The following is a 23,906-nucleotide window of genomic DNA, read 5'->3' on the forward strand; positions in this document are numbered from 1 at the left end:
AACGCCCATCTGAATACTTCGTTACTCATGGATAACCCTGACCTACAGATACTAGAATAACCAACCAGTATTTTAAATACTGAATCAAATGTTAATTAAGTGCAATTTTCACATACATTTTTTTATTTTGATATTGTGTCTTTGATTTTTGTATGCTTTAGAATTTAATAAATTATAGTTATCAATAATTTTACTTGAGGCTTTCTTTTGCTGTTAATACAAAACAGAACCTAGAACATTTGAAACTTACCTGATGTTTTGGTCTTATATTTAAATATACACTCCGCATGGATCTGCGGTTTGTTACCATAATGTATGTGTACATTTTTATAGACAATAGATCGGCCTATACATCTGTGTTATAACCTATCATTACAAAAATTATGAACATACGAATTCTTACGAGGTATGACGTATCGCTTTGTTGGTTAGTCATTTATCAATGTCCAAGGTTTTATCAGAGAAAAGTTCATGATTGATGTGTGCATTTGTCAACAGCGGTTCAGTGTATTTTTATTCAATATTGAACACGTGTTGAAATTGCTATGAAATGTTACTGACGGTCGGTCAAATTGTAGTTACTTATTGTTGCCTGTTAAGATATGACATTTGTTCCAAACTCGATTATGATTTCATTTCGATTATCGCTTTGTTTTCTAAGTATCTGTTACCCACCAACTCAGAAAATTGACATCAAATTAGTAGTCTTTCTTTTAACGCTGGTCATCATTGATTAACTTTCGTTTATCACGTTTTTCAACAGCTTTATCTTAACCTGAATTGGTGATTTTTTTAAAAAAAAGTTTGTGAACAATTGTAAATTAATTGCCATATAATTTTACTGTTTATACAAGCAAAGATGACAGAGGAAGGATATTATCATATCATAATACAGTACAATATGATAATATTTAAAGGATGTAGGGAGATTAATAGCATAGGTTGTCAGTGATATCGTCAGGCAAGACTAATGATATAATAATATGTTATATACTATCAAACAAGTTTTTATTCTATAACAATATTCAATGGAAGGTCGTACCAAGCTTAATAGTATAGTAACAACTGCTTTGGCTTGATCAAGACATTTCACTTTCACTGTTCTTGATGGTATACGACAAATAAGTTACAATAATGTAGTCACCAGTACTACAAGGATATTCCGCCTTAAATTACCGTGGCTGTTCATGGTGAGATAAATCCAGCAGACACTCTAGACTTCTTATGTCTCTGATTAAGTCATTTCCAATTGTCTAAACATAATATTCCTTGAAGATAGAGTAGATATATACTATCATAATTTCTTGCAGTTGAGAGGATTGTGCCACATGTGTTGCAGCGCCGAGGATTATACTTCTAGTGCACCTATTGTACTCTTCATGTCATTAAATTGTATTATTTTCTTTTTTTATACAACTCAGTTAATTTTTTGTTACTATTCATTTACAGGTAGGTAAGTTTTAAACAAAACGACATTTTAGAAGAATTCATCAATTATTGTTTAATCAAAATACAGTGTTTATGTACAGGATATCATCATAGCACAAGACGCCAGATGGTAATGATAAAATGATATCATGAAAAATGAAAAGCACATGATTAAAAAACATACGTCTCTCTCACATATTCCTGGTCGACTGATTAAACTGGTCATTGACCTGATAATTAACAATTATATCAAACAATGGCATATTTACAAGAACGATAAGAAAACATAAAATAATGATATGTATTTCTGTATAAAATATTAGCATAACTTTTAAATGACATTCGGTGATATTTGTTTTCTATTTGCGAGGCCACGATTAGTAAGAATAAACATTTCAAACACTATAAATGAATAAATTAACATGTATCTTTACAGCGTTGAAATTAAATAATATCTTCTGAACAACGATACGTGGATAATTGGTGGAAGGTAATCACTATTAACTTGAATTGAATATAAGTTTAGCGACGACAAACACAGAAAATGTCGATCGCCCATTTCCTTTAAATTGGTTCTGTCGACAGAATATCCTCATAATATATTCTTCTTAAACTGATACAGGAATCGGTATTGCCTGCAAAATAAAGATACAATGAATGTATTGCTATCATATGATGGTTTTGTCTTCTTAAAGTCTACTTCATTGTAGTTGAAATTGTAATCAGTCATTTTCATTAAACTGTAATGACACAAAGATATTCACAACGTTATTTTGTTGTAGATATCTTTTATAGTGGCCAAGTTAGATCCTGTTTCGACTTCATTTATGCATGCATCCCTTAGTTCCTGCACAAAATATCTAAATTGCAAAATCTTCCCATAAATGTCGCAAAACAAATTGCTGAAGAAGTAAACCAATCCTGAAAAGGCTGCATCTTTTTCATTGAGAAGCTGTACATATCATGACAAGTAGCCTCTTTTGAAAAAAGCCTTTGTTTACATAAGGTTATTAAAGATGTTGGCTTGGTTTGTTTGCTGACTTTCATGGAAATGTAAGTATACTATGGAATTGAAGGCCGTGTTACTAGTAAACAACCCTTTCAGACTTTTATTATATTTTTATCAGTGTGATATTTCTCTATATTTCAGTGGCAAATTCTTTTTATATGTGATTCTTGCTTCATAGATTGGTGCCTGTGTCTAGTCTCTGTCATATTTCATCGTATTTTAAATGAATAAGTCATCCTTTAAAGCATGAAATTTATAAATGTTATAAAATTGGACAAACCAGTTACTGCATTGGATAATCGAGTATCTTGTAAGATATTTAAGTACCTGACTAGCTGTTGGATCCCGGATAGGAATAGGAACAGCAAAAGGTTGGTCACTCATGATGGTTACAGGTCCCTCGCCTGGAATATCGCTCTCAGCAGAAATTGTGTTGATTACTTGGACCGGGGTAACTGGCGGCAGTGAATTGCCAGAAACAGAACCATCCATTGCTACAGCTGTTGCTGTTTCTTGTTGAAAAGTCGCTGGAAGTACACCCGCTTGCATCGCATTGTCTGCTATGGTCGGTTCATTACTAGCCATAGTGATTGCTTTAATACATATAAAACAGATGCGTTGATCAACCTTGAGATTTCATCAAAACCTACTTTTTAGTTGCAAAAATAAAAAAATATGAAATAAATGAACTTTATCAAGTACTAATATTCACACTGAAAGGTCATGATGAAGTTGTTAATACTTTACTTACATGCTGACAGTTCCCGCACGAACTTTCTCATGTCGTCGATATTTGCACGGGATGTTAGCGGGACAATTGCAAAGATTGGCCCCCTTCTACCTGATGGCTGCATCCCAGAGAGTGAATCTGCAAATGCACTGGAGAATTGATCTGTAGATAGTGTACGAAGATCTTGCGCCAATGTACCTTGAGCCGCTGTAGCAGTCCTGGAAGCAGCGATAGCTGCTTGGGCAGCTGCAGCATCTCTAGCTGCCTGTGATGCTACAGCTGCAGTTCGTGCGGCCTGTGATACAGCAGCATCTCTTGCCGTTTGGGAAGCAACAGCAGCATTTCGGGCGGCCTGGGATATAGCAACATCTCTTGCTGCTTGAGACGCAACAGCAGCATTCCTAGCGGCCTGTGATGCTGCAGCATTTCGGGCGGCCTGGGATATAGCAACATCTCTTGCTGCTTGAGAAGCAACAGCAGCATTCCTAGCGGCCTGTGATGCTGCAGCATTTCGGGCTGCCTGGGATATAGCAACATCTCTAGCTGCTTGCGATGCAGCAGCATTTCTGGCGGCCTGTGATACGGCTGCATCTCTTGCTGCTTGAGATATAGCCACATCTCTTGCTGTTTGGGATGCAACAGCAGCATTTCTTGCTGCCTGTGATTCAGCTGTAGCAATATTGATAGCTGCTTGGTTTCGGCGAGCATTCAGGATAGCTATTCGTTGTTGTGCAGCCGCAGCTCTGGCAGCTTCTTGTGCTGCTAGTGAGGCAGCTGATGATTGAAGAGTTGCAGCCGGTAGAAATACTATAACATAATAGCGGAAAGAACTTAAGCTCTTGCACTGTCTAACTTATTTATCAATTTCCTTATGCATCAAAGAAAACAGCATTTAGATATTTTGAAACATCAGTATCAATAAATCTTGGTGATATAGTCGTATATCAAATTAGTACGATAAGCATGCATTATAGTGAGTGTTTTCAGTAGAACATGCGTTAATATTTTCTCTGTTAATTTGTGTGTGTGTATATATATATACACTGTACTGTTTCAAATATAAAACCCTTGTTGCACATTCTATATCATTGCATAGACAAGGTATTTGATATCGTACTTACCAATGTTGGCCTCGTTTGTACTGCCTGTCGATCCAGTCGGCCAAACTTTCACCGCGAATGATGAAATTTGAGTTTTTAAAGAATATCTTACCTTTAGAAATAATTCTAGAATGACACCTCTTCCCGTTTTTTTTTTAATGCACTCTCTCTCGTTTCCGAGTATGTTTTCACAATTCTTTGTTTTTATTTTTTATTGGTATTAGTCACTTTACGCATTTAGTGTTATATCAATTTGATATTAACACTTTTTGTGAACTTTTTATGGAATAAAAGTTTCAAGGTACTGTCATTGCCCCACCTTTACCCACCCAACCTCTTCAACTCCCATAAAAATGTGTTATACGTGGTTATATAGAAAAGCAGCGAGCGATTGTGCAAGGTTAGTGCAGTAGTGTATCTTTATTGTTATTATTTATTAGTCTCATTGATAAACAGAAACCTTCAAAATGTAATTCATGATTTAAAAACTTATCAACCTCCGTAAATCTTGCTATAGGCATTATTTTGAGTCTCATAACATGCATATAGATTCTTGAAGGTTGACTGAGCTATACATAATAATATTAAACTGTAAACTAACTTTCTCTCTTACTTGCGCTAATTCCAGATCGATACATACTCGGGAAAGTTTGCCGCCGTGAAAGAGGACATTCGTTCCTCACAAAGAGTTTTATACATTTTGCCGTGTAATATATTACGGTATGTACAACAAACGTCAATAGCTGTACAGTTGACGTGGTGAGGAAATATCCAATAAGCCATGAAAGAAAGTTAATTTACAGTACTACTTTGAATCATAATATCATTAAGATTCTGAACTTGTTGGGTGTAAATAGCAATGAAATATTTTAATTATATTTTCATTTTTTTAAAAAGAAATTCAGATAACATATACAGAAGATGACAGGTAAGAATATAATGATGTGAAATCACGTACATTAAAGATGTACATCCACGAAGTACTCCTGCATATAACATAACGACAGCATTTTTGATATTTTCAATAATAATGAAAAGTTCTGCTAGGTTGTTGATATGTTTATTTTTTAATCTCTAAATTCAATGTATTACATTCACAAAGACAATCAATTGTCTTTGAGATGTATGTAATAAGAAGCATAGCTCAAAACTATTGACGTCTATAAGTAAATTTGGTTGTGAAAGATGAAAAAATTGACAGTTATGAGGTATACTGTTGCTCAACATTGTCTTTCATCATAATCCTTCCAACCTGTGTGATAAAACTACAATGACTACAGTAAACTACTAAGACGATGAAATGAATTGAACATATAATAAAATGATATAATGATGCTTGTATATAATCGACAGTTTCTTGTTGATCAGAGTACGTATCTGTGTTAAAACCAGAAATAAGTGAAACATATATCATTACTAATTCTTTTCAGTATTACACTGTACCAATCAGAAAAATTATACAAGTCATGTTTATCAACTTCGATAACACAGATCGAGATGAAATAGAAGAATTATCCGTTAATACAGTGTTATACATAACAATTTCAAAAGAAAAAGTCATCTGTTTGCCCATCAAATAATAATTACAAATGTCTGTTCATGTATAATATTACATTTATATTTTATCTTAAAACATTATTTACAGGCGAATAGAAAAATAAATAAATATAAGTAATTCTATATCTAGTGATACTAAAACGCAGTCTTTGATTAACAAGCGTTAATGGCATGTGCTGTGCTATATGATTCACGTTAGTTGTTAAATTTTAATCACATATCAAAGATAATCATGATTCAGGGTTTTACCACTGAATTATGGATGTTATGTAGAAATTAATATACTGAATAATAGTTATAATATATTATTGTGATATTAATATACATGTAGATATGGGGTTCCGTGTGATTCAAACACCAGAATTACAATTTTTTTCATTCTGATATTATGAATATAATGTTTAGTCAGCCGTAGCACATATGGATATGTCGTCACTGTTATTAGGTATTGTTACAGTGTTGTTATTCATGCGTTCACACTACGTAACACTTAAGGGTCGTCAAAGCTGGGGCCGAATCTGACCTGCTGTCTGAGCGTCAAGTCCTGAAAGCCCTGATATTCCTGAAAAGGAAGAAGCAAGCATTATTTCAGTCAGTAGATCAGAAAAGAAAATTTGTGGAATATATAGGTAGTGCAACAGACAATACCGACATGTCAACAGTATCTTAATTCAAACTCAAGTCCTGTGAAACTAGGGCAAAATATGAACATGGAATTATCTAGAAGCAGACAACTGAAAAAGTACATAGAGATTATGACCAAATGCCCCTATAGGGAAAGCGTATTCAGCATCAATCACATTTAAAGACATTTTAATTCTATTGGTTACATTTTACTTGACTTTTACTCTACCATTATAGTTGAACAAGTTTCAACTATTTATTTTTTTCATGGTCTTTGTAAAATCAACGAATTAATGTTAAAAGATGTAACCGAATCACTGCTATATTTCTTAACATACTGTTTGATAAGATATTCTTGCTATTCTAAATTTAACACACATACAAATACTTATAAGTGCTTATTAGGCATTACATTTGGTATCACATATAGCATAAAGACATACACGTTTTAAGCTATGTTAGCAAAGAAACACTATATCTCACGATGTAAGTTGCTGCATTGACAAATATCCACAAATTTAACGAATGATTTAGCGTTGTCGTACCTGTTCCTCCTCCTAAATTTTCTAAGTTGGTCGTAAACTGTGAAAGATCCACTTGGTTCAGTGAAAATCCGTCTGTGGCAGTATTACCTGTTGAAAAAATGTTGAAATTATTCCTTTTGAATATTCTGAGTAACACTGAGGAACAATGTTAGCATAACGAACAAGATGGGCGTGTTCAAGGTGATAAAAGTTTTACCAGTTACATCATTATCAAGTTTTTAAAAGAAAGTGTATTTGCGTTTTTCAAAATTTAAGATTTCAATGTTATTAACCGACTTATTTTGAATATATTTGTATAAAATATTCACTAAAAAGAAATAATGATATATCAATAACAATTTTCTCACTCACCTAGGACGCACTTTGCGAATAAATATTATATTGATTGAAAAAAGTCAATAAATTATTTACACAATACAATTCATTCATGCAAGTGATGCAAAATGTAATCCAATTTTAGATAATCATAAATGTTTCAAGCATGACAGTTTGGCTATTTCATGTTAATAAGTTTCTCGCGAACATGTGCAAAGCCCCAGTTTTGGATGCTTTGTAAAAATATAACTACATTGTATCATAAAACGCCGCTAAGATGAATAGCATTTGGTTACATACTAATATTCACGTTGGAATGCTGACCTGACGCAGGTGCCATATTTGTTGTTAATGATTCGCTGACCCTTTGTTGGCGGGACTGTTGCTGCATTAGTTCATCAAGCATAGCCCAATCTACAGTGTTTGTTAGAGACGATGGTCGTTGTGAGGTGGGGGCTGCTGTAAGTACATATAGAGCGCAAATCTACAAGCCAGCTGTTAGTACTATGCTATGTATATGCTAATATATGTTATATCCGACACAAATGACAAGGTAATCAATAAGTATTATTTTAATGAGTATCTAAAACATCTAAAATCTAAAAAAAAAAACATTATTAAATGTCCGGTAGGTAATTGATATCAATGTTTTAAAGACACGAGGGTATATGACAGGTGTCATTGTACTTTAAGTAACTCTGGCCAACATATGTTAAGATGTGATTAATAATGTAACTATATAATGTTTCGTTCAATGTCATTTGTATAAAGACGTCGCACAAAAATTTTAAAACATCATCTGATGTCATGATTCGTCCTCCATCAACATCGAACATTTCGAAAGGGGTGTTGTGTTAGTCTTACAAAGGAGAAAATCGTTGTTAAGAGGAAATATCACATTGTTATAGAGTTAATGTTTGGTGAATATGAACACATGCAGGCAGGTTAATATTGATAAAATGCCAAGAAATACAGCACACATAAATATATTCTGAACAAAGCGCAATTCTGGAAATCTGAAATAAATAATTCAATCATTCATATTTGCGTTGGCGGCAAACAAACAAACAAAAAACAAAAATATAAAGCAAAGCTTTTATATGGTTTTATTTTATTATTGACAACAAAAAAGATGAAGCATTTTTCTATATTGAATGATTTGTATGATGTTGAAAAGCGATAGCATCCAAGAGTAAGCCCGTAACTTTGCGTGCTAAATGCAAAAAAAGTGCGGTATTTTCTCGAATATACAAGAATTTAACAGCTTTATGGTTATAACTTAAGCATACAGCATCACACAAAGCAAGGTAAACGAATTTACTATTACCAGGGATCCACACGGTATCCGGAATATTGTGAACAGTGACAGTTCCTTCTGACACAGGAAATCCTAAGCACAATAAAGGTAAACCAAAGCATCGTCATACTATGTGTATTTGCCATATGATAGCTCTGCATAATTACATCACAATAAATGTTTATTGGAATTATTGAATTCAAGCTTATCTTTCTTTTATCATAACATTGTCGTTTCCGTTGTATAAACATAGACTTCTTAAAAACGGTATCTGATGTATTTTGTTATATACATACATATATGAATACTGGCACGAACCTGAATCCTGTATAAAAGTTTCCGGTGTATTAGACTGTGAAATGAAGGGAATGTTACCTCCAGTATCAACAGTCTGCTGTATGTTTGGTAGAATTGTCACCATGCCACCATTTGGATGAGCTTGGGAAATGCTGCTACTGAACGGAATGTTACTTGTAATACTGACGAAATTTCTTCTTTGTTGTCCAGCAGGAAATATTTGTTCTACGTTCGGTAGCTGTGAAATGTCCACAGGTGCTGACGTTCCTTCAAAGGTTTGTGATGGTGGAATGACTTGCAATGAAGTACTGAATTGTGGAGAGGGTTCGTTAGTTGATTGAAAAGAAGGAAGATTTACATTGTCACCTCTCATTTGTGAATTGATGCCCTGTTGTACAATTCTATTTATCAATGGAAAAGTCACCGCTGTATTGCTACTATCTTGTGGAATTTGTTGCTGATTGTTAAATTGATTCATGAAGTTATTCATAACCTCAGTTCTGTCAGAAACAGACGAAGGCGGATCCTGAATTTGAAAGTTTGTAGTTCCTGGTCGGAACCATTCTGCAGGGATCTGTGTGACGGGCATTTGGTCATTGCTGGTCAACTGATTCACTTCAGTTTGGAGTCGAGTTTGAGGTAACTGGCTGTTGATAATCTGTTGATTAACGCTCGTACGAAATGGAGTGGAAAGTTGATTGGTGCCATGCTGATTAGAGTTGATGTTTCCATTTGGGGCGGTAAACCGCTGGGCAGTACTGGCTATTATGGAGTTCAGATCTCCTAGAATAATACATTCTTCGTTCTTTACGTAGATTTCACGATGTCGTTAACATACGCTAAAGCAATTAATTGCTTTTTTCCATTTATGATCCGAATGTACATGCGTATAACAAAGCCCGTTTTGCTTGTATAATGGATCTCAGGAAGGAAAGCCATCAATGTAATATCATATTATAAAGAATAGAGAAACAATTATCTTCTGGATATGGAATCAGTCTTTGATGAGTTGGGAAATGGTGATCATTCAGAAAAAGACAAAAATACAACAGCTAGTTAACAAACATAAAGAGATAGGAAGAACATATGTTGACTAACCAGCTGGGACAGATGTTGGTAGCCCTGTCATTGACTGTTGTGCTCCATTTCTACCTAACACGTTCTGCATGATGTTCCTTGCTGCCGTAGTACTCATCACTGTTTCATCATATGATAATGATCAATAAATGTAACTGCTGCAGGTATTCCGATACTCATTACATGCTTATAAGTTCAAAACATGTAAAACATTACGAAACTCATAGCAGACAAAATGGTAGAGATATAAACTATAATTTGGGGTATGTATTCTACATATTAATTCATTGTCAAAATCACATCATTCAATTGATATAAACAAGAAAACGAAAAGATAGAAATAACAAAAACAAACCATTTTGACCTATACCAGTATTCCCAAATGTGCCTGGTTGCGAACCCCTAAACCGGGAACCGAACGGTGTCAATGATCTGCCAAGATTTCCTGTCAAACATGAACTTGAATCTAATCAAAATCTTAAACAAATTACCTAAAGATTCAAATAAAGTTATCAACATGAATTTGGATTAACAGATGGCAAAATAGTTTCGAAACATGGTAGAGACATGTGAGGACATGTGTTAAAGGAATATTGACAGAGCCATAAATTAGTGGTGAACGATACTTAAGTTAGCAAATTGTCAGTATAAAGTGTTGCTGAAATACATTTACTGTTCTGAGCGATAGAAGAAAAAATGACCTGCACGACATATGGACATAACCATCCCTATACGATCTCCAAAGCTCAGATATAACTATGATATAGACAAGGAAGCAACGACATGTGATTTGAACTAAACAAAAAACATATGACATCAACAATAAGTAGCCATGGAGTAGTAAAACAGATAAAAACGTAATCGAAACAAGAGCAAACGTTTCAATGACACACACTGAGATAACAAGAACAGCGCACAAACGAACCATTAAAAGTTCTGACCGGCTGTTGACGACTGTTTAGGAACTCCCTCCAGTTGCCAGCGATCGGACTAGGCGTGGTGGTGGTCGTAGTACTAGTTGTACTTGTCGTACTACTAGTCGGGTAAGCTATACATTCATAGTGGCAACAAGATCATTGAAAAATAATCAACATAGTAAGAACGATAAAGATTTATCATGTTAAGAATGATTTGCTTCATCAGTTATCATAAAAATGATCTGTTCTGAGTATACGTGTTTCTGATTTGCTAGTATCCACAAATAGCTCTAATTAGATATTAAAAGGATTGTTTTAGAAGTGTGTGGGAGATAAAACACACCTGGTAGACCGAACGCCACGTTGATCTGTGACATGTTCCCAGCATTCGCAAATAGTGAGTTCAGGGGAGCTGGGACTGTGTGGGCAGTAGAATCACAATAAATATCGCTGTTCACAGGTAAATATAATCAATCATTTAAAATTCAGATTAAGAGAGAATTAAGTTTTACATTCACTAATAAAAATTTTGATTACTTTTCATTCTTTTGAAACTGGTTGTGAACTATAGATATTTACCTTGTGTAATGAACGTTATTACATATATAATAAGAAGATATCAGCTAATACTTTACCTTTATCTACAAAGTTTACCTGCACGGTTTGATAATATTAATAAAAAGTATTAAACAAACTAAATATTCCAAGCTCTAATGTTCGCTAATTTACAGCTATCAGCAGTAGACATCAATCATTTTGTTTTTGTTTTTGTCGTTAAAACTTCTGGAAAGTACCTCGAATCACAATTAAAGATGCAATTAAGACAGATTATCACTATGTACTACGTGTATATATATATATATATGTAATTTACATACCTGTTAGCGTTCTGATACTAGCCTGCAATTAACTCTAAAATATTGCACCATAGCCATGCAATAGAATTAAGCGTTTCAATCTATAAAAAATATGAATGACTATAAACTTCTTCAGGATTATCCGTAGGTCTCAGTAAAAAAATGATTAATTAAAGGAGTTCATATGAAGTTCGTAATTACATGAGATGTATAACTGATAATTCTATATTATAGAACATACGCTGTTATGGAATTAATTAAAACAAATATAATCTTACTTACATTATTCATCTGTGCCTATAGATCTAGAAGAGCTTCATATGTGTCGCCACTTTGGAGCGGAATTTGTTACTTCCGTCAGGCATGCATGCACTTTACATATCTAGCCAACTAGAGCTTCGATTCTACCTTCAAGCTCATAATGCGTTATATCACATTATCAAAATCACAGAACATGCAATAAATCCTTCAACAGACAAAGCAACTGGTCTCTATCTATGACGCAATCTGAAAACGCATCGTTCACCCTCAAACCTGGCTGAAATATGTTGTTTAACGCTTCTAAGCGTCTTCTGGCCAGTCTTTGGTCAGGTGTAAGGTTCTGTTCCTCATCAGGATCTGCAAACGACGTGTATACTGAAGTACTACTGCCATTTTACACAGTACCAAATTAAAGTGTATGTTTGTGTTACAAAGTCATTTATTCAACCATTTTGAAATTCAAAGACACAAAAAACACAGATCTACATATGTTTCGGATGATATATCAATTCTACTGATGAAATATTGCAAAATACCTAAATCTTTAACCGAAACGAAGAGGATTTTTTATCATATAGTGTAGAATCAAGTCGGAATACAAATATCCTATCTATGAATATTTTGTATTTTGTAAAATGTTTAGAATCTGACGATTCAATTAAACTAGTAATTTTAAATATTCATATATGACAAGTAATTTGATTTATCTTATTTGAAATAACCATCATTTTCACGACCAGACAATTCAGTTTCGTAGCGCCATTATCCCCCATCATATTTTTATTCTCTTTTGAAAACAGACGGATGATACATACGATTAATAGAAGGCTACTTATACACATTACACATGGTATGGGTCAGGTGTGGAGATAATTACTTTCTAATCGGCATTCGAGTTTTTGTTTTTATATTTTCAGATATTTGTCTGGTTTAACAATCTACAGCGGCTGTTAAGACATGTATCACCTGCTGCATTTTGTGTGACACTTTTCCATGAGTCAGCTGATATTTGAAGGTTACATAGGTTGATGAATGAGTTACATGATACATCATTGTCCTTTTACATCCGTAACTTATGTACCAATTAAACATGTAATGTTGCTTTTATGTAATGACCAACTGACATTTAAAAGAAGATTTTGTTTCACTGTCAGTCTTCTCTCAGATAAAGAAAGCTGTCAAATTTTATTTTAATGATGTCAATTGATCATTGAATACTTAGATTTTGAATTATCTTTAATAAAAATTTGTAATCTCAAGCTTTTTAAAATTCTTATTACTTAACAATTTCTCGTTTTCATTTTGCTATGCAGGAAGAACTGTTGTTCTTCCAAAAACAGAATATCATAATACTTAACTTTTAGTTTGATAATGAGATGACAAACTCGTCAAAATGACAATGTACTGAACAGCTACTTCATTGTTTCAAAGTATAAACAAAAAGTTTGATATGTATGTGACTTAACACGGTATCAAATAATTGGTATGTAAGGTTTAAAATAACTTCAGATCTAAAGGAAGAAAAACTTTGTGACAAATAGCTGTCTCTTTAGCGTTCAGTGCACTTTGAAATTACCAGGTGACCAGTGTTCCAGTCAGAGTTACTCAGTATATCATTGCATATTTCCCCTTCTTGCATTCCAGATTTTATCCTACCATCATTTTTACACTTTTTCTCCTCGATACACTTTGAATTATACCGTATATCATAACATTACTACAAAGATTTTTTCACGCTAATTTATTACATTTGGTCAGGTTTGTGTCATACTTACATTTTGAAAGGCAAACATCTAAATATATGTGCATGATAATTTTTTTGAAAAATTAGTCCAAAGAGTCAATATCCATTTTACAGTTAATCCAGTGAACAGTTGTTCACATAACAATGCATTGCCTATCGGCTAATTCATGTTGACGGTTGACCTATGTATGCTTCTCCACTCTGTGTGATAACCACTCTATTGGCCGGATCAACATCCCCGTCTGGACTTCCTACATTCTCTATCATTCTGGCTACATCCATGCCTTGTACAACCTCCCCAAACACAACATGCTTGCCATCTAGATATGATGCCTCCGCCATTGTGATAGCGAATTGAGACCCGTTAGTGTCCGGTCCGGCGTTCGCCATAGCTACTATTCCGGCCTTGTAGTGATTCAGGATAAAGTTCTCGTCTTCAAAAGTACCTCCATATATACTGTGACCCCCTGTGCCATCACCTGTCGTGAAGTCTCCACCTTGTATCATAAATCCGGGAATGACTCGGTGAAAGGTGGAACCAGCATAGCCATACCCATTTTCTCCAGTACATAGAGCGCGGAAATTAGCGGTAGTGATAGGAACTATGTCATCAAACAAGTAAATAAGTATTTTCCCTACAGGTTTGCCACCAATGGATATGTCAAGATAACAAAGACTTCTGTTTGTGAATGAAACAGTTGGATTTTGTGTAGGTCCGGCACTTGTCGGCAGAGAGAGACTGCCTGTGTTTATACTGTTAATATTAGCATTGCCCTGTATCCCTGGCTGATCATTGGTTACACCAGACTGACCAGGAAGGACACCATTCAAGCCCGGAAAGGCACGGATCTGATTCGGTATATTGCTACCTGCAGTCTGACCCTGAAACATCTGAGCGCCGACAGCACTATTTTGTCCTAAAACGGTTTGTGGCTGAGCTCCAAAAGCGTTTTGCTGTTGGAATTGTGTCAATCTCGGTCTACCTAATGGACTTGCACTCGGAGGTATTACAGTGCTCTGAACAGGGAAGAATCCATTCTGAACTGGAACGGCCCCATTCTGGACAACAAGAACGCCATTCTGACCAGGAAATGCAGTAGTTTGAACAGAAGATGCTCCATTCTGAAGACGAGGTATAACACCGTTGGATACAGTAAACGCCCTATTCCTTACAGGCAATATGCCATTTCGAAAAGGTAACAAGCCGATTTGACCCTGTATTGTACCAGTCTGACGAGGAAATACTCCATTTTGAAAAGGAATTGCGCTATTTTGATTGGCCCGTGTTGTAAAGGGGACAGCAGTTTGGATACCAAATCCGTTGGATTGCGCATTTGAAATACCAGCACTTACAGGAAATATACCGGATGCTATTATAAGAAAATAAAACATGACCTTAAATTAGTGAAATTAACACTTTTGTAAATATCAACATAACGCCCATGTGCAAAGGTCTACGTAATATTCTAGTCAGGAATATCCAAAAGCAAATCTGTAGTGAACAAAAATCAGTCTTGTAGATAATGTTCATGACTGATTGTTCATTACCCCTAACGCCATGACAAGTTTCAACACAACAATGTTTCTGTAAGTAGTTTTATCTGATATCCAAAAAGGAATACTGATGAAGTAGTACAATAAGATGTGGAGTTAAAATTAAGATATTTTGTAAATACAAACTAATCCTTAACCGCAGTAATATAAAGTAGCATTTGTTCGTTCAAAACTGTAATACTGGACATACGTCTATATAAGCATCATATCATATTGATTTAAACAGATTAGTTGCAAGCTTTAATGGGTTTGGAAAGTTTGTTGGCCCGGATGTAAGTGCGCAAAGGGGCCTGTTTATTGGAGAAAGCCGGAGTACCCGGGGAAAACCCACGTATTCGGACAGGCGACTCCTTTTAACGTTCTTTCCAGGAATCGAACCCCGGGCGAATAGGTGAAAGGTGAATGCGTTACCACTGCGCCAACCGACCACCGAAAAGATTTAATACAAGTGAATTATCTCTCGTGAAAATATTAGACCTGCGAAATTGAAAATTATAAAGTACAGCATACACCATAGTACTGCTACGTTAAAGACGTTCCCGTCTTAAAATTAAACTTATCATATAAATCGACCTCCTCATGCTATTTCAGCAATCTCACGTCATGAACATACAAATGGTCCTTCTGTCGAGGAGGCAAGATGTTTACTCTTACCAAACACTTGCATTTATTCTTCCTCGCCATTTTCACGGGTCTCTGTTTACATATATTCATCGGGTTGGAATTTAGGTTTGTATTGCTCTATCCAGAAACACGTTGAACACTTTTATAATGCCAAATGAGATGAAACGACTCAATATTATAAGGTGTGTAAAATTGAGACCACATCGTGAAAGGGAAGGTCAAAATTGTCTTGCATTCAGTCAGGTTCGTAGTAGTACAAGGTCATTCAGCGATTAAACTGATTCAATGCATAGATAAATGAGGCAGTTAAAATGTAGGAACTGCGTTATGTGTATGGTCTTGGCATGTTGCATTGTTACTGGTTATTTTCAGCATGGTTCGTTGAGATCTACAAACTCACTACTACAATAGAATGAAGTATGAAAGTAAAAAGCATGCATGTGCGTAGAAGTTCCTCGGACAAATAACGGATCTTTTTCTCTGCAACGAAAACCTTTCTATAAATGTAGAGAAATTAAATGATATCTACAGCCAATTCTAAAACTAGGATCCATCACCAAAGATGTTAAGGAGAATGCTTACAATGGAATAAATTAAAGGTAAAAAGATCTTACCTGTTCTACCCCTTGTTGCTCCTACAGGTGAGGTCGCCACATTAGTACCTATTCTCCTACGAAGTGGATTGGTGGTAGGTATTCTGCGGACTATACGTTGTAATGATAATACCAGTATTATTACAGTTCAACATTTTCATGCATTTATTACATTTACATTGCATTCTTGTAAAAATAAAGTCTTATAGAAATAATTATCTTTTTTTTTGCTTAGTAATTTCAAGATCAATAATCAACTGAATTCATACAAATTTTCTTTTAAACAAAATTGAGAAATAACGAAGAATGTAAGATTAGCAAATAACTTCAATTGTTTAATATCAGCATATTTGTGTGTATTGCATTTTTTAAAATTCAAACTTGGACGTCGTTGCTATTTGGATATTAATTGATTAAATAATCGATTGTTTAGTAGCATGTCATTTGACCTAATCATAAAGCTTATTAAATCCTATAATCACATTTCATTTTAATATAACACATGCTTGTACATTCAATATTATAAGTAGTTGTTAGTTGAATAGATTAAAATGTAGTTATATAATTACAGATAAGTAGGATGAGAATATCATAGAAGCAGTCAGTCTGTATTGTAAATAAGCTATGATATATATATGCATTCAAAGACATAGCAGCCATTCATGGTTCAATTAGTGCATAAAGACTTGAATATAGACACAAATCTCAAATATCAATGACTAAGATATATTGTTTGGTCGAATCGCATTTTACCAACTGTTTGTTCGATTATGGTTCGTGAACACAGATTTATTTTTTTGTCTTGTTAGCTAGGAATTTCAATTTTCAATAAAATAAATATTAACGCTAAATAAATATATATATACCTGACCCACTTAATTCGGTTTCTCCCTCATTATGTAAATCATGATCAAAGCATATTCAGAATAACCAGACACATGACTTCAACTACAAAGCCTTCCTTGGAAATTACTAGATCAATCTTGTTGTCAGTTGTTTAGTTATTGAAAATACAGGAATATTATGTAGTGTCCTATGAAATCGTAATCGAAATGAATTACCATATACTGGCTGAGAAGAAGAGAAACCAAATTAAATGGGCCTGGCTAGATACTTTTTTCCCAAACCCCCCAACATTCATAAATATAGTATCTAGCAACAAGCATAAAAGCGCAGGTTAATTGGTAACGGTAAAGTACTGCATATAGATATGCACAAGCTACTTATTTAATGAAACTCCGGTGATCCTATGTTGGGGAGTTCTCCACTTTGAACGAAGATGATCATTTTTCCTTCAATAACAGCAGCTGCTAAACTAGCCGCTCAAAATACAATTATACTGTACCAACAATTTAAAAACATGTAAAATGTAAAAAAAAAAAAAAAAGGAAAAAATAATGTTATTGATAAGTGAGATTAAACAAAAATGTTTTATCTGAATCAATCATTATGAATATAAAACCAGGTTTTTTTTATTAACATATACATTTCAGTGTGTATCATACCTGCAGTAGATTGTTTTCTATGAAAGAAAGCGAAGAAGTATTAAGATGACTGTAGAAATCTTTTTGACATGTGAAATTGCATTATATGACAATGAACCTAGCGTCAAAGCATAAGCGGCCTACCTGGAGCTCCAGCACGGAGATTACGACTAGGTTCATTCGTTCTGCCCAGCGTCCTACCAAGGTTAAGTCTGTTGGTCGCCCTGCGGCGTGAAGCAGGCTCATTATTAGTTCTTCTAGCGATTATATTGCTAGCATCATTAGTGTTTAATACTCTTACACGCTGGAATGTTACCGGATCAACAAACATATTATTAACATCTTGACCAAGTCCCCCAAGAAGACTGGTTCGCTGAGCACCACCACCTAGGTTAGATCCTAGACGATTGGTAAGCGATCTGCGTCGTGATGACAAAGCATTGTCTCCTCTCATGCCATTATCCAATATACCTCCTTGTAGTGCGGTGGTAGCTCCTGTAAATCTTGTTCCCAGACCTGTTGTCCCAAGACCATTTATTCCAATGCCAGTACCCGCTGTTCCCAAACGGGTACCTCCTAGTGTTTGTCCTAACCTGCCAACACCAAGTCTGGCCCTTGCCGTGGCTGCTCTAACGCCGTCTACTCCATTTATTCCAATGCCATTACCGGATAGGCGGAGACCATTTCCACCAAATCTTGTACCTCCAACAGCATTAGCTGTACCTCGACCACCTTGAAATGTATCGCCAGGAAAGCGGGTTCTTCCAGTGGTACCTGCAGTCAGACCAGTTCCAAAACGGCCACCAAAATCTCCGTCCGTAAATCGACTGCCTCCTGTGCCAAATCGATCGATACCTATACCATTAGTACCAAGGGCGCCTAACTGACCTCGCTGACCACCTAGCTGTAGTCCATCAAATTGATTCCCACCAAATCTTCGTCCATTCAACGCTAACGTTCCCTGTGTGTCCTGTATACCTTGAATTCCCTGGAAAAGCTGTGGGCCTGGAAATCCTCCGATTTGTGCGGCTGAAATAATTTAAACAATATGATTAAAAGTTTTCAGTCAGTTAACATTTTGGCAAATCTGTATTGTAGTCTGTTGATTTTTCTGTCTTTTTCTTTATCAGTGTTACACAAGAGGTAGATATTACGCTTTAGATGTGGTAAAATATGTGGTTTACCTTATCGCTTTGACACTTTTTACTTTGAAGGACAAATAATCAATCAATCGATGTGCTTAAAGTCTCCTTTAGTTATGACATGGTTTGGGATATTTGTAAAGTAGAAACGACACGACTAATCTTTTTTTTTTTGTTTTTTTTTGTTTTTTGTTCTCAAACTGAACAAAACTTAAACAATTCATGTAACCGACACAATGGAATTTCATCGGGGCTTCATAGAAGTACGATCTATCGACATATGTGCCTTTTTATCTTACACTGACGCATTAAAACAGTAAACACGGCGTATGTGATCTTCATTGTCAAGGAATTCACTTTGTTAGAATATGCATTTCTTTTTAATATTGCTCGAGGATAACCAAATAGGTTTAATTTTATATGGTTAACTGGTTGGGTCATAGTGTCCTCTTGTTCATGCCTTTCGTTTCATTATGTCAGAACTATTATAATTATCGTATTTTTAACACCTAATCAACAGAGGGAGTCATGAAGGCCAAGAAAAATGTTGAACAGGAAAGGTCTAAAATTAAATGTGAAAGGGAGGCAGTTAAGTTCAATGTTACACATCATTCAACTGCCATTCCCGATATGCACATAGCAATAAGGTAAACACTGCGGACCTACTGAAATGCAATGATCAAATAAATAACCCTTATGTATATTTCAAGTTACGTCTATAATGGCCACGAACTGTGATAGAGTAGTAACAGTCGCGAATACGTGATAACTGATATTTGATGAAAACCTCTTTAAAATTGCATCCGGTGACGACAGTTTGACAAAATCACATTGGTGACATGTTCGAGAAATATAGTTGGAAAAAGATAACCGAAATATTTCAAGTTTATAAATATCTGAAATACTTATGTTCAAATTATAAACAATAAAATCAAATTGGATGCAATGCACGGATACAAGGGGAAAACATTCTATTTCCTGTTCTTTTACATTAACGAAATGCTAAGACTGCACATTTGTAGCTTGGTAAGCAAAATTGAGTTTGATATTTTTATTCAAAGAAATCAGTGTTTTGTTATTCTTATAAGCTAAACTGTAATAAAAAATAAATCACCACTCACAAGAGATATTTCGACTTAAAGTGATTGAAACAACATTGGCTTTATAGGAAGTACAACCACGTGTTGCCATCATTCAAGGTTTGATATCTGAGCCTTGAGTGGAGCAGATCACAGAGTATGTAATTCCTTACGTGATGGGAAAGTGTGATGTAACCTATCGTCAATACAAGGACAAACAACTGCTACTTAGGCCTTTGTCCTGCATGATCAGAGAACATATACCAAAACTATTTACCTAAACCCGGAAATGCATCTTGCTTACGCCAGAAGATCGTTATTTTGTAATTAACCTTCAGCGTACGGTTTTTGCCGCTTCCAAACGGTACGGAGTTTTCCCTACCATATCCAATACAAAAATCAGCCGACATGTGCTTAACCTGAGGTACAGACAACAAACGATTTTTTCTGTGTAAAAATGCTCTGTTAGAGTAACTGCTTTTTCGTCAAATATGTTTAAAGTTGGCGAGTGTCAATACGTTGTTTTATTAATCTTTATTCTTTGAGATTCTGATAACGATTACCTGTGTAAAGTCTTTGACCTGGCAAAAAGGAAAATTTGGTAATATTTGTTCTTATTAATCCTACGAGCAATTCGAACAAACAACAAAAACCCTAACAAACAAACAAACAAAAAAGGAGAAAAAGAAGGTAACATCTTGAGGGTGAGACTGGTTAAAATTTGCAGTGCAAGGTCATGCGTTGGTTATATATTAAAGAGTCTTACTCCTTGGGTTGAGTAGTTTCGGAAGCATTACCGCGGTAAACACAGATCTGAAAAACGTTAGAATTGTATGTCAGGAGCCAATAGACTCACTATACACCTAATCCTCACGCAGGAAGATACGAGAATGCTATATTTGTCAGACTTGACATTTGACCTATTTATATAAGCGTTATTCTTGCAAAAGATATCTTTATTATGACGGTTTTATTTATCTGAATTCCTTTCTAAACATACAACAACGATATAATGATTTATGGATTAGTATTCCAAACTTTGAACTTTCCGTGACCTTAAGCTTGACTTTTCAAACTGATTTCGCTCTACTGTCTGATTTAAAGAACAACAAGAAATACCAAAATGTCAACATAATCCAAACTCAATTTCAGTTAAACTAGGATAAAAAGTGCACAAAAGAAAGATAAGTACAAGGAGAATGAGATCAGGTGTTCCGAAGAGCAAGCATTTTCTGCTTCATCGACGACATCTTCCGTGTGAAACTTAGTCATTTCAAGTTAGTAATGTCACAATTAGGCCAAGGTATACAACAATTGAACCAACAGGCAAACTAACGAACATCAAACACATCCAGCTTCATATCGCACAAAAAAATATTTCTCAACGAGATCACTATGGCAACTGTAAAACTCCCCGATAATTTTCATTAATCGGCATCCTCTGAAACCCGGTTTGATGTTGCTATCAAGAAATGAAACATTCATAACAGGAAAACTGAAATCATTACGCTTATAATACAGCTTCGTGGATTTCCAATTCTGGTGGGTATATACAGATGACGTGGTCAACAAATTTCTTTTCATTTAAAGACGCTTGCCCTTCCGGGAACACCTGGTCTTATTCTCCTGGTACGTTTTCAGGAACCCTGGTGTTAATCTTTCTCTTAATATATTTTGTACTAGTTTTATTGATTTTTTGTTTGGATTATGATTATGTTCATTTGTTGGTATTTTATCGTTGTTCCTGAACCTGTATATGTGTGTGCTACTATGGTGTTGAGAGACGGTACGACAGAATCCAAAAATTACCAACTCAAATATTATATTCTAAATAGGTTTAAACGTTTTAATTGACATTGTGCTAGCATAAAATCGTATCCTAATTCGGAAAGAATATCAATAAATGTTTATCATTATAAATAAGACATTTTTTACCCTTTGGTCTAAAAATATCTTTATCGGTGACAATTGGATATTGAATATTAATTTGTATCACGAATATTCGGGTATCCTCTAAAAAGCTCCATCATTGGATATTGAATATCATGTTGTACCATGAATGTTCAAGTATCCTCTAAAAAGCTCGATATGATGTCATTCCATTTACAAAATGCTTTATCTTTATTATGTGTGTGCTATTCTCATCAATATACCAAATAGATAAAGGAAAACGACACTCTTATTTTCAAATTACCAGGGACCTTATGAACCTGTAGTAAATATTGCATAATTCCTCATATAAAATAATATTCGCTAGCAGACAATGAGAGAAACATTGGCATCAGTAAAAAAGGTCAAGGTCCATACTACATAATTTATTTATAATGTAACAATAAGTTAAAGTAGGAAAAGGAAGTAAAATATCCAAAAAGAAGAAACAGCGAATGGATGTGTGAGATGGGGAATTAACGGTGGTGTGACTTCTCAATACGAACATTAAGAGAATAAAAAAAGCAAAAATAAAAAAATCACTTTTTGACGATTTTAAATTAAGAGAGCATGCCAGATACTGTAAAGCTCTAAAACTGAAGTTTAAAAATTTATCAGCTTATTTGTCGTCCATTCTTACAAATAGGTGTGCGCAAGTTCGAATTGTTGTCCCATAGACGATTTGTTTCTCATATCGTACTTCCTTACATGTAAGTAACAGGTCATTTTGAATGAGGAAGGTGATATAAACGTCACACTAAGTCACACATGAACATTTCACTAGTTATGTTATATAAACCTATATGAATTTTATATCATTGCTCATCCTATAAACTCACATAAACGTCAATTTCTCAACGAAGACAAACTGTACCGAATTTTCTGTGCTGTAGTTACTAAGTGGAGATCCTATCTATTGATTTTAGAAGATTTATGCTTAAATAAATGACTTTGTATAATACGTGTAGTATTATCTACTTCATAATTCCTTGTGTGTTATATTTCTTAATACCCTTTGTGTTCAACAAGACAATTTTATAGTTCGGTGTCACTGACGTCTGATTAACTAGACGACGTCATTATAATTAGTGACGACGGGATGGGGAGGAACAGGATGAGCATTATACCCAGCTGTGTCTCTACATCAGAGGATAGGCATCGTTAATAGCTATTTGTTATGTATTAAACTTAATTGCTAGTTCATGTCTGGCCGACTGCTTGATGAATGAGTGTTTCGATATTGCTCCGGCTGGATGGTAAATAAATGTATGTTGTCGTGTGTGTATCGTTAAACAATGAAATTTTGGCAAATAGTGCATGTACAATATATCTTAATATTGATATCCCATAACAAGATGGTATTGACAGGAGGTTTGTTCTGAAAAATATCCAACGAGTTATTATCAAATAAAGGCGACGACGCGAGATGGGGCCGTAGTACCGCAAAAAGCTGAGCTTGTGTAACAAGTAAATTACCTTTTGTCTCGGCGGTAATATCCTGTTTCTAACCAGGGGCGTATTTTATGGGGAAAAAAACAAGTATGAATAATTCTTAAATTTCCCTGTGGTTTCTCTACCAAAGACTGTTATAAAACCAAGTCAACGAGAACAATACATTAACATATATAAGGGAAATTCTACTGAAAGCATACAATTAAGTAATATATACTCACCCGATTGATGATGTCCAAGAATTATTCCAATTAATGTTATCACGAAAACTTTATAACTTGAATTTAACAT

General features: G+C 34.8%; 1 protein-coding gene across 1 annotated transcript; it reads right to left on the reverse strand.

Annotated features, from left to right (window-relative positions):
- Positions 1 to 2,036: 2,036 nt before the first annotated feature.
- LOC132549828 (uncharacterized) lies at positions 2,037 to 23,906 on the reverse strand. The gene is made up of 15 exons (XM_060213801.1): positions 23,837 to 23,906; positions 18,158 to 19,042; positions 16,551 to 16,640; positions 12,288 to 12,371; positions 11,240 to 11,314; positions 10,905 to 11,027; positions 10,335 to 10,424; positions 10,001 to 10,099; positions 8,924 to 9,685; positions 8,630 to 8,698; positions 6,994 to 7,080; positions 6,348 to 6,368; positions 3,189 to 3,974; positions 2,765 to 3,030; positions 2,037 to 2,063 (listed from the first exon to the last, which is right to left on the reverse strand). Exons 1-15 carry the CDS (start codon positions 23,904 to 23,906, stop codon positions 2,037 to 2,039), a joined length of 3,534 nt encoding a protein of 1,177 aa, XP_060069784.1.

Source organism: Ylistrum balloti, unplaced genomic scaffold, assembly GCF_031769215.1.
Source record: "Ylistrum balloti isolate Yb309-2 unplaced genomic scaffold, AGI_CSIRO_Ybal_v1 Utg370078, whole genome shotgun sequence".
Classification (NCBI taxonomy): Eukaryota; Metazoa; Mollusca; class Bivalvia; order Pectinida; family Pectinidae; genus Ylistrum; species Ylistrum balloti.

Excerpts from the sequence above, each read along its gene's own strand:
- LOC132549828 (XM_060213801.1), bottom strand. The coding sequence starts at position 23,906 with ATGTTAAATTCAAGTTATAAAGTTTTCGTGATAACATTAATTGGAATA. Across the intron at positions 12,372-16,550 it reads AGCAACAAGGGGTAGAACAG|ATCCTGATGAGGAACAGAAC; the intron begins GTAAGATCTTTT and ends CGTCGTTTGCAG. Across the intron at positions 6,369-6,993 it reads AAATTTAGGAGGAGGAACAG|GACTTGACGCTCAGACAGCA; the intron begins GTACGACAACGC and ends CAGGGCTTTCAG.